The sequence below is a fragment of the Sinohyriopsis cumingii genome, chromosome 12 (genome assembly GCF_028554795.1).
Source record: "Sinohyriopsis cumingii isolate HCF-2022 chromosome 12, ASM2855479v2, whole genome shotgun sequence".
NCBI classification, from domain to species: Eukaryota; Metazoa; Mollusca; class Bivalvia; order Unionida; family Unionidae; genus Sinohyriopsis; species Sinohyriopsis cumingii.
Genome location: NC_142972.1, coordinates 48,348,886 through 48,361,364, shown reverse-complemented (window position 1 = coordinate 48,361,364; position 12,479 = coordinate 48,348,886). Strand labels below are relative to the sequence as shown.

The 12,479-nt window shown below is 33.4% G+C and overlaps 1 protein-coding gene across 3 annotated transcripts in view; it reads left to right on the top strand.

Annotated features, from left to right (window-relative positions):
* LOC149786407 (uncharacterized) overlaps nt 1-12,479 on the top strand; it is a 144,192-nt gene that overhangs the window by 69,182 nt on the left and 62,531 nt on the right. For 2 of the 3 annotated variants that reach the window (XM_089976829.1, XM_089976828.1), the window contains 4 exons: nt 2,368-2,499; nt 2,991-3,434; nt 3,949-4,077; nt 4,458-4,571. In XM_089976829.1, the coding sequence (XP_089832955.1) occupies nt 2,368-2,499; nt 2,991-3,434; nt 3,949-4,077; nt 4,458-4,571 (819 nt within the window). The remainder of the gene's footprint in view (nt 1-2,367; nt 2,500-2,990; nt 3,435-3,948; nt 4,078-4,457; nt 4,572-12,479) is intronic. The other variant, XM_089976830.1, reaches the window with a different exon arrangement.

Genomic DNA, 12,479 nt, shown 5'->3' with positions numbered 1-12,479 from the left:
ACGTAAATGAGTATTTCACAACAACTCTGCAAATCTATGTTGCATGTCCTAGGAAGTTATAACGCTGAGCGAAAATTATTGATTAACATTTTGTGCGTGTGTACTTAGGGCAATTATAATGCTGGTCTGCGATCGTAGGCATATTTTACCTCCTTTTCTTCAATATTGTGAAATTTCAACAGCAGAACATAACCTCATACTGAACAAAGTTTCACCTTTGAAATTTATTTGAAATTTACAGCGGTTATGTTTTCATTTTCTTTTGTCATTGATACAGGTTTAGTAATGATGTTAGGAATGCAACCATATATATTAGATTGAAGTTCGATTTCGTATTGTGCCATCACACTGGGAATCACACATAGATATGTAGAGTTAAATTTAGTAGCTGAAAATTCTGAGGCAGTTTTCTATATCCTTGTGATTGTATTCAGCAGCTTACAATAGAAAGGCAGTTGTTTACTGGATTCGTCCATGCTACTTGTACATGAGACAATAAAAATGCTACATTCACTATAGAACACACTTGTATTATAGTTGCATCCTAGGATTAACACGAGTGGCACGCCAAAAAGTGGTTGCTGTAAATCCCATTATTTTATTTGCTAACAATTATTCAACTATCATCAGTAAATAATTCCAATATCTTTTCACATATAGCCACCAATCGTGCACTGTGATATATAGCTAATTAAGGACGAACACGGTCTATGTAATATTCAGTTCTAGTTGGTCTTATAGACTTGATACTAATGAATCGCGGCAGAAGAGTAAACTATTACCAAAAACACGAATTAAAGTATCTTTTCACTGGTTCTGTTTTCAAGGAGAATCTACCCTAAAAAATGCATATAATTTAATAAACATCGCTAATAATTGATTATTCACGTATATAAAATATGCCTCATTAAGAACCTTCTACTTGACATCATATCATTTCGGTTGGTAACGTCCTCAGAATAACAATTTCAAACTAGTGCTTAGTCCACCTTTCGTGAGATCTAGTTAGACACGTTGTGTTAACTGGTAGAGAGTAGGGGAAGTCTTTACAGTTCTGCATATCCCTACGGCTAGAGGCAAATCCAAATCATTTCTTCATGCCGGGAGAATACCACCACGCGAATTGCTCGGCAGGCATTTGTGGATATTCATATTGAAATTTTGTTCACACGAGTCATATTTCCACATTTTTATTTGCGTTCTCGTTAACCAAAATATCAGTTGGACAAACGGGTGTGGATTCCATGACACTTCACCATGTGTAACATCCATTGCATCTTATGCTGCACAACGTTATTTGGTTAATAATTCCCGAGCATGTGTCCATTATTCAATCCAGCCACGTTAGATCACTCATCAATATTAAGAAACATATGTTATGCAACAGCGATAAGATGCAGATGATTTCAGGTGTAAAGCTATTCTTGTATACAATTTACTTATACTTTAACCTTTTCAGAAAAATTACGTTTCTTGTTCTTTATTGTCAGTCACTGGTCTTTATTGTGTTAACTACGGTATATGATAGACCAACACACGTACGCTGCTGTCTAACTGAAAAATTTGTTTCAATGGTATCTGTTTCTGGCTTACAATTATGTAAACACAATGCCTATAACACGTGGAAGATTTTGCTGCTGCAAATTCTAAAGTCCTTGCAAGTCACACATAATACCGGGTACAACACTTGCCACTTGAATAACAATCCAATGCTCTAAATTTTAGATTGCTTTTCTTTTCTACATCAGACTTTCTGGCAATAATAATTATATACAGATGCTGGAGGATGGAACTTTAACACTAGCGTAGAATAAAAATTTCTTCAAAACAAAATTGTGAAATATTAGGTTACCTAGTTCATTTATTCTGCTGTAAATATATTGTTTGGCCTGAAGATTATGTGGTAGACATATTGTCTTTGAGAAGAAGATAATCATTGTGGTACTAAATATACAGCATGCAAATGACTGCTTCGTGATGAAATAGCCACTTATAAATTAATAGGATTTGCAGGTGTTTGATAAACAACATTTAGTCAGTTAATGTCATTGCAGCAATGCAGTTCATTTATAATTCAGTAAGTTATCAGCATTCGCATAAATATTTATGTCATAAGTGGTCTCGTCCAATTTTAGATCAGCGTCTTCTTTGGCAGTTTTTAAGTACACTCCTATTGTTTATCAACAATCTAGGTTCAGAGGACCCGGTAAACTGGAATTTCTTGAACAGTCATTTTATGAAGACTAGTGAAAACATTTTCTTTCTTAACTTTTTGCACTTTCTTTGTGACTCATTGCGATAATGTTATAATGTTGTAATGGCTGGTGATGTCTGTTTGTGTATTTTTTGCCTTTCGTTTGTTCTCAGAATTAGGATACAACTGTTCTTCACAAAGTCAATGTGCTGATCCTAATGCTGAGTGTAGTGAGATGACATGTAAGTGCCAGATGGGATACTATGATGAAAATGGTAATGCACCAGGTGGAACTTGTGGAAAGTGTAAGTTTATAAAAAGTCTGTATTGTACGCATATAATAATAATAATAATAATAATAATAATAATAATAATAATAATAATAATAATAATAACAATAATAGTAATAAGAAGAAGAAGAAGAAGAAAAAGAAGAAGAAGAAGAAGAAGAAGAAGAAAAAGAAGAAGAAGAAGAAGAAGAAGAAGAAGAAAAAGAAGAAGAAGAAGAAGAGAAGAAGAAGGAGAATTTTTTTGCTAAATCTGTAAGATATAATTTTGTCGATCGAATGCGTTCAATTAAATAATTAATAGCAACGAAGTTTAAATTTATGGGCGTACCAATGCCGCTATTTTCTCTATGACTGGAGTGAACAAAGATGCTGACTTTGATTAAAAATTAAGCTTAGGTTTAGCATGCTTTCCGACTAATTTATAATAAGATTATAAAAACAACATTTGCCTATTAAGTCAGACCTTGAAGTGCAACTGTCATTAACGTATTTATGTTTTGAAACAGGGACGTGTACGGTGGATCCTATAGATGTAGTATTTGTACTCGATTCAACGGGCAGCATAGGAAGCGCGGGATTCCAGAATGAACTTGACTTTGTACAAGAGTTCACAAATTTGGTGATAATTGGCCGAGATGCTTTCCATATTGGTGTTGTTCAATTCGGAAACAATGCATTAAACGCTACAATTGAATTTGACCTTATTCGATATTCAAATAAAACTGGCATCATATCTGCTGTTCAAAGCATTAAATTTCAAAGTGGCGGTATCGATTACATTGATGTTGGCTTACTGCGTGCAAAGGATGTTCTGGACCAGACGGCAAGATCAAATTCTGTTAAATATGTCGTTTTACTTACGGACGGTGGTTCCAGAGATGAGTCTGCAACATTGACGATCGCTGGAATCCTTAAGTCGTCATACACATCTCTCAGATTATATGTCATTGGTATGTACTTTATTCAAGTTTAATCATCATCACATTGGAGATTTTTGTTTTGATTGTTTCGAAGAATGTTGGAATTTTAACATTGAAGTTTGACGTCTTAAAAGAGTAACATTCACCTCAATAGGAGAAATTGTGGGGATTTAAAGAAACTGCATCGCTTTTCTTCAAAATTGTTTTGGAAATTTATAATTAGCAAATATTTACCTGAACTGTTTGTTGCATTGTATAGTTTCATAGGATTGATTACATTTTATTGATATCCTAAACAAAGGGCCAAAATTGTTTGTTTTGCTTGCTTTATGCAAATACTTTATGTTAAGTCTATATGCTGTTTCATTTCAACGAGAACATCATGCAAGCATGGTTTTAATCATGTTATATTTTATTTCATTGTTTGTTTGTTTATCTTAAGAAGTACTTCTCTTGCAATTAAAGTTCAATATATAGAAACTTTATTCAAAAATCAGACATAACAATGATTTAACAGGTTTTTGCTTACACTTTGTTTCTGTAGGGATACGGATTACAGCTCCAAGTCTCCATCTTCAGCAGGTTGCTTCGGGCTCATCGTATTTGCTTTATGTGAACCAGTCAGCAAATCTTGTCTCATTTGTGAATTCTGTAGTCTCCACCACATGCAAAGGTAAATGATTTGATTCATCCAAAACCTAGTACAGATCAATAACATATGCATAAGAACCCATGCTTATATACTAGTTTTACACACATGCAACGAAAGACACGCACCTTTCATGGAAGTGTCCTGTCTCTGTGACAATTTCATTCATGTTTCATCAACCAGAACTCTTTATCATATTCTTTATTATATGGCATTTGTCTTATCAGACGAAATTACGAGGAAACATTTGACTATTGCTATGTATGCAACGAAATGTTTTAAATCCTGTCGAGCATAATGAAGAATAATTCAATGATAAAAGCAGACGAGGCTCTGCATATAATCAACCAAAAATTTAATCGTTTCTTGCCATGCATCATTTCTACCTTTTACGTCTATTTTAGATATCAAAGACTGTGCGAGCAGCCCTTGTCAGAATGGCGCAACCTGTGTTACCATTGCAAGCGGATATACCTGCACATGTCCACATGGTTTTGATGGAGTCCGCTGTCAAAATGGTTTTGTATTGCAACATATCTTCATATTTCACTATCAAATGTTTCATTAAAAATCAACGTTGAGGTCTTTTGATCATACTGGTTCTGTTGTGGTAATTGTGTGTTTTTCTATTTTTGTTAAGGTATTTGATGTACTTAAACCCGTCAGCTGTCAACAATATATTCAAAATGTCTTACATTTTCTTCCATGCCTGTGTTTTCCGATCCTGATCAAATAAGTTTTCGATGCACAATTAGACGTACACAGCTAGATACAAATATAATTACATTAGCATTTCAAATAAATTACTCAGTCAAAAGACAGTTTACATTTCTCTAGTAGATGATTATTGGGACAAATTTCATGTTAATGACTTAGCTTCAGTCTTGAAAATATCGCAACCTCAGTGTAATTGTTAAATATGGCTTTATTTCCCTGACGAAAAGTAGGTATCGTTAAGTTATTCCGTAGTTGATATTATTCACCAGCATCCACCATTAATGTCCTTACGGAGTAAAACATATATATTGATGGGTTATTACTTGACTGAATGCGAGTTCAAATAAACAAGATGACAAAATCCCGATTATAACTAATATATCTCGTGAACTTGTATACTTACGTTCATTTTACAATAACTGACCCAAGCCATTCTGCAAGCATTTTTTTCAGAAATCGCTTTATCCCAAACTTCCTGTTTTCCAAGCAAATAACATATGTGTAGACCAAAGCTTTTAATAAGTTCTTACCTTCAAATTATGCTTACAAATTGTTTAATGTTCATGTCGGTTCAGAAATCATTTTGAAAAAAACGTGAATGGACATATGGTGATCGAACGTTATATTAACTTACTTTCAGAATTAGGTTAAGAGCTATTATTCATGTTTTTGTGTGCAAAGGTCCAACATCCATATTTAAAGACAATACTATTAAAGTCAACACAGAAATTGATAAAAATAAACTGACAAAATAATAATCGCTAGGTTTAACATTTACAAACTTTGCAAATGTTAGATTTAAGAGAAGAGTAGTGACAACAATATATTTAAGATGGCCTTCATGACAGCCATCTTGGATGTACAACTGGCACCATTTTCATTTAGGGCCAACTAAGCATCATAAGAAGTATACTGTTAAAAGTTATGGAATGATTCTGTTTAAATTTAGGCAAAAATGAGAAGAACAAATGGGGTATTGTGAGTGGTGAGTCATGAAAGTGGTTCTTGTCTGTGAAAAGAGGTGGTGCAACCCAGTGATTGGTACTCCTGAAAAAATATAAAGTTTCCATGAATAGACCTATGATGCTTTTAAAGATAGTCGAATATAAATTTGATGCCTCACTTTTTTCCACATTGTGGTATCTTGAAAATATTGACCACGCTGTTCCTCTTAAATGTTTGGATATGGCAATTTTCTAGATAAGTGTGATTGTATTCAGCAGCTTACAATAGAGAGGCAGTTGTTTATTGGATTCGCTTTATCCATATGTTTGGTAGTGTATGCATCTATGCTACTTGTACATGAGACAATACAAATGCTACCTTCTCTATAGAACACACTTGTGCTGTAGTTGTATTCTAGGATGAACATGAGTGGCACGCCAAAACGTGGTTGTTGTAAATCCCATTCTTTATTTGCTGACAATTTTTAACACTTCATCAGTAAATAATTCCAATATCTTTTCACATATTGCCACCAAGGTTACACTGGGTATATCCAATTCAGGATAAATACGGTCGCTGAAGCATTCAAATCTAGTTGGTCGTATAGACTTGATACTAATGAATCGCGGCAGAAGAGTAATCCATTACCAAAACCACGAATTAATGTATCTTTTCGCTGGTCTGCTTTCAAGCAGAATTTACATTACATAATGTAGATACTTTTAATAAACATCGCAACCAATTGATTATTCATGTATATAAATTATGCCTCATTAAGAAATTTCTACTTGACCAAGATTACAATGTATCGTATCCTCCACTATTGTGAGCATGAGGCTTGTTTTCTCAGAATTGTGAGAAACAATCCTGATCTACACTTTTCTCTCTCTCTCTCTCTCTCTCTCTCTCTCTCTCTCTTCCCTAATTTGCTTTGATATTGTTAACTTTGTTATAATGCTTATTGTTTGCTTTAATATATTTATTAATTGTCACACGTATCCCTGCTCTGAATTCAGTTTCAGTTATAAAATAATTGAGTCATCGGTTAGCAATTCTGATTGTAGTTTACTTAGTTTCAAAATAACAATATGAGCTAGTTCGGATGTGCTAAAATAATGAACTCGACCTCGTCCATAAGTATTCATCCAAAAAGATCTTGGTTCTCGAAATGTTACTTTCGTGTCACATGTCCGTGCAGGTCAGGAAAAACACGAAATGAAACCCACTGTAAAGCAGGTGAACTGTTTAATAAGCGTATAATACAATGTCGTACGTTCTTTAAATAATTATTTATCAAGTAAACTTGACAGTATATTACATTGCAATATGCCTCCACACAACACATATATTATATGTTTGTACTACATCTCACTGACCGAATGGGCATAACACTGATTTATTCATCCTAATGTATCAGTGATACTGGGACGTAAACAAATTTTGTACAAAGTTTTTATTCTGACGACTACATTGTCCTACATTGAACTTGTGTCCCTCAGACATCCAAGGTAGCCGACAGTATGGTCATTTTGAAAATCATATCACTGAATATCGCAATGAATATTTTATATCGTTTTCGAGAAAGACTGCTTCGAGAATGTCTAATCTGGAGAGCTGCAATGTGCAACTTGTAAAAATGTATCGTTCATTCAGTGCAAAACGGTCGTACTTTCCAGCGATTATTATTATCAAGTCACATTATGGTGTATCAGGGAGAGAAATTCGTATGACATGTAGATCACCATCATTCAAACTGATGTGCAGCTGACACTCTACATGGCTTCCACGGCAACTATCTGATTTTGTTGTTATTGGTACTCTTCCTGTAGGGATGGCTATATTGACATGGGGTTTTCACTGATAATTAGTATGTCACTTAGATAATTCCAGATAAGTATGTCGCCTATTCGACGTTGCCACCATGTGTTGTAGATAGTTTAAATTCAAATATGTTTTGATCAGACATCCAATATGTCCGCCATGTCCACCTTCTTATAACTATTGCTATTAGACTTCCTGCTAGGCAGGTGGTCATATCGACATTGGTTGTAAGTAAATGTGTTCCTTATCTGATATCCAATATTGATCCCATGTCGGCTATCTTGATAAACGTACTATGCTTCATGTCTGCATGGGCTTCTCACTTATATACTATTTTGTTGTGTGCAGATGGTCCTTGAAGAAATTGACACAGGTATACCCGTCCAATTTGGTCACCACTTGGGTTATTGTACAAATCATGATACGAGTATAAATCCGTGTTATATTCTAAACTATCACTCATTGTCGTATCATCTGGTGCTTCTACTATATTACTTATTACAGCACATTGTTGGTCATACATTAAAATGTGTTTCATCTAACCTTCAAAAATGACAACGTTTGCAGTCACTTTTATCAAGGTGATATTGCTTTACCTACTCATTGAACGGTTTCACAAAAATGAGCATTTCACAACAACACTGGAATACTGTGCGACATTTATTGGTTAACATCATTTTCGATTGTTATTAAGGTAATTTTAATCCCGGTCGGCGATCTCGGGCATATTTGTACATTCAGCTGTAGATGAACCTCATAACTAGCAAAAGTGTAACGTTTGAAATTTATTTGAAATTTTCAATGGTTCTGTTTTCATTGATTATGTCATTGCTATAACTTTTGGTCATGAATTCGCAACCATATGTATTAGATTGAAGTTAGGTTTCGTATTGTGCCATCGCACTGGGCATCATACATCGACATATCGAAGAAAAAGTAGAAGAAGAAGTAGAAGAAGAATAAGAGAAGAAGGAGAATAAGACGAAGAAGCAGAAGAAGAATGATGATGATGATGACTTTATTTAAATTAGTTGTTGAAGAGCTAAATTCTATATATTGACATCTAATATTTGCATATAAACATACATGGTATGTGGATGTACGGACAAAAGAAAAGCACATACAACACTTGTTTTTTTCTTAAGAAGAAACAAAATCACAAATTCATACCGAAAATAAACTCATTAAAAGTAAACTAAGTTTATATATGGACATAAACAAACACATATTTTTACATGAACATGCTGCAGATATTTATAATATAGCATACATTTAATGAGATAATTAAGTGTCAGGGTTGAGAATGTATACTTTGAGTTGCAATGTATTTGTCAAATCAAACAGGTTCCACTTTTTAAAAAATTGAATGTACACTTTCTCTGATTCATTTTGAATTCAGTCATAATCTAGAAGACCCGGATATTAAACAGGTTTTTAAGAGTTCTTTATTTGAGTGTTTTGGAACGATGGTTAGCTAAAATTTATCATATATTGGGAGCATTTGCTTGTTTACTAGCATGTGCTAGTTCCTTGACATATAAGTGAGTCACTCCTTGACATATAAATGAGCCACATTGTTTGAAACTTTGTGCAGACGTTTTGCCTGTCTCAAAATGTATTTTCTTAATGTTAATATTATTATATCATTAGTTGCATTGGATATGTTTTCAACGTTTTCTAGAATGGTTCTGGAAGCTCCGCATTGCTAGAGGAAAAATTCTTGGCAGAAGTGTTTTTTTTTCCTAATAGAATTACATTAGTGTAGTTATGTTTGTCTGTATTTTTAAAAAAAATATATTAACCTCTATTTGTTTGATAAATATGTCTTTGTCATTATTAATAAACACTGACATTAACTGAGTTTGTGACATTTGCCTGAAATATGTTCATTCCGTGGTAAATTGTTGTCAGCTATCACCTCAACGAGTTTGCCGTGCTATATTGTTTACCATTCAAATTAAGCTTAAAATTGTTTTTTTTCCAATTTCGCTAACTTGCATTAGGTATTGGTCATAATACGTTCATCTTTTTATCATACGGGGAATTTAATCTAAGTAAGGCTATCTGGCCAGACACCTCTCAGTCCAATTTTATTTGTTTGAAATCTGATCGATTTGGGGTCGTCAGCATATGTCAGCAGATGAAATACAATTGTCTATTTTCAAAGGCAATCCGATTATTAGAATGAAAAAGGAGTAGATCCAAGATTGATATATGCTGTGATCCACACGTAGTTGATTCCTTTTATTATAACTGCTTAGTTAAGGTTAATTAATTTAGAGGTTGATAGTACATCAAACGAATGTCATGAACATAGTATTACAGACATTTGGACAGAAGTGTTACAAGATTATTGACATCTTATTGCTGTCTGAATTGCGAATGCAAAATTTGCTATCAAATATCATACTTCCAGAAGCCTTCTTAGTCATGTAGTGCAACGTTATCTAGGCCGATTCCTTGCGATAGTAGTTAGCAATATAATGTTTGGAATTTGTGCTTACAAAAATAGCAATAAACGTGTTTCCTTCTTCAACATTCACATGAATAATCTGGCCTTCTAGGCAAATTAACTGAATTTAGAATGCAATTATGAAACGCTTACTTTCACCTAGTTTGTTAACAAATTTCCATTAAAAAATTTAGATGCAATTATTTGCTAAAGCTGATTGAGCATTTTGGTTACGTTGTTTATCTTTGTTTTGTATTGTACTTTCTGGCCAAATGATTTCAACTTATCAAGGGTTTTAGTAGCGTATATAGTGTCAAGAATTAATCAACCAATTTAGAATTCAATTTTAGCTCTGTGTTCTCAAAGATACATGTTCATCTGCTACTTCCATAAAACGTTGGACTAATATATAAAGATCTCATCCACATCGTCAGACACAATTATTACATTTCAAGAAACATTATTGACATATTACACAAATGTATTTATATCATAATGGTTAAATGACCTATAATTCAACGGGTAATACTTTTGAAATTTTGCAGCTGTTTCAGGGAATTTTTTATAGCTTGGAAAGGTGGGAAATGATCACTAAGACCTATCCTGGGAATATGTATTTTGTTCACATTGGAACGCACTTAAAATATAAAATTCGTTTAGGTCATTAATCACTTTATCTAGTTGCTTTTCAAAATGCGTATTCCATTCTAATCTTTTAGAACGGGATCGAGATAAAATGCTCATATGACTGGCTTTGCGTATGAGAGAATTACCTGGATCCATATTGCCCTAATTTCATGTGTTCTCTTCTCAACTGATAAACGATTTTTATATGCAACACTTTCACCCTTAAACCTCTATTACATCTGATTGGTGTGAGATAATCATCATTATATATAAAGTCTTTGTTGTATGATTTTCATTTAACCTTTTTTGTCAGTTACTCCTAGAAAATGTTTATTCTGAACCTATATGATAATAAAAGATTCAGTTGATCTAACGTATTAGTCACACCGTACATATTTATATGCACAATGTGTAAACTTGTCTTCTTTAATTCTTAAACCAAATATGGCATTAAAATGGTGTTACACAAAGAGGTTAGTTCTGGTACTAATGTTTACGATGCATTGAATCATGTGTGAATAACTGTTTGAGTGATATAATGTTGAACTGATGTCCTACAGCAAACAACATAGGCATCAACGCCCAGTATAGTTCCTACTTCTTGTCTTCAAACAGCAGAGAAATTATGTCTCATAAACATGCCACTACATTCATGGTCCTAATCCTATTGCCCATTGCTATGATGAAATATTTCAAAGTTGTTATTATCATTATTTCCTCCAACACTGATAATTTAGTTTCCATTATTAAGGCTGATATGTTCTTACCACTGCCCCTAAGCATTCCTGTAATCATTGCGGAATTTTCTGATGGAGATTCCATCAATCTGAGTACTTACCTCCTGGAGCAATAGGTTATCACTATATTTTGCAATGCCTTTTATCTCCTTGTCATTGCCCAGCTAAGACTACAATGGTGACTGGACTGACAGGACTGCCTGAATGATATCCCTAAGTTAAGCTGTATCACCAGATTGATTTGATGTGCATCAATTTCCACGTCTAAATTCCCAATGGGGGTCCATTGTTTGTGATTTACATTTAATTGAATCTTTACTTCTTCACCTGGTGCTATGGAAGACTGGACCCAAACAGCTCTGTTGACACGGCTAATTTCACTTGTTTCAGAAAACATATTTTTAGAATGAGTTGAAATTCAATTCTTTAAAATTAGACCCTAAAGTTAAAAGAGAACGGATGTGGAATGTGGAATAAGTCACTTTACTTAGATAGGACTGTCAATTGTCTGATTAATGTGTAATCTTATAGATAATATATTTCTTTGGATAAATTCCTTCTTTATTGACTAATGCTTAGCTTTGCATTCCATATATATATATATATATATATATATATATATATATATATATATATATATATATATATATATATATATATATATATATATAATGACTAGTTTAATGAGAGTAGCAAAAGTGGTCTCAATAAATAGTTCCATACAAACGGCTGTATTTATGTTAATTTATCAGGCATTAGGTTTAAAAGACTGATACAATCTTCCATATTAATACATGAAGAGAGACTGTTGTACTAATTATGATCATATTTAAACTGACGTAAAGTAGGCAAGTGATTACAAAAGTTCCAGATTAGTATACTTTGAATATAAATCGTCCATGCTTGCTGTACTAGTATTGTGCATGAGACACAACTTTTGAGTTCTGTACAACTACAGTGCATGATATAGAGAGGGTTGAAACAAGTATTACGTCCATGGAGCATTCAAGCACAACTGAGGTCCTGAACAGCGAACAAAAGAAAGGAATTACGTTCTTACAAAAGTACATTATTAATCTATGATCCTTAATTATAAACTCGATTAAAAGAAGGAATAAGTTATATTA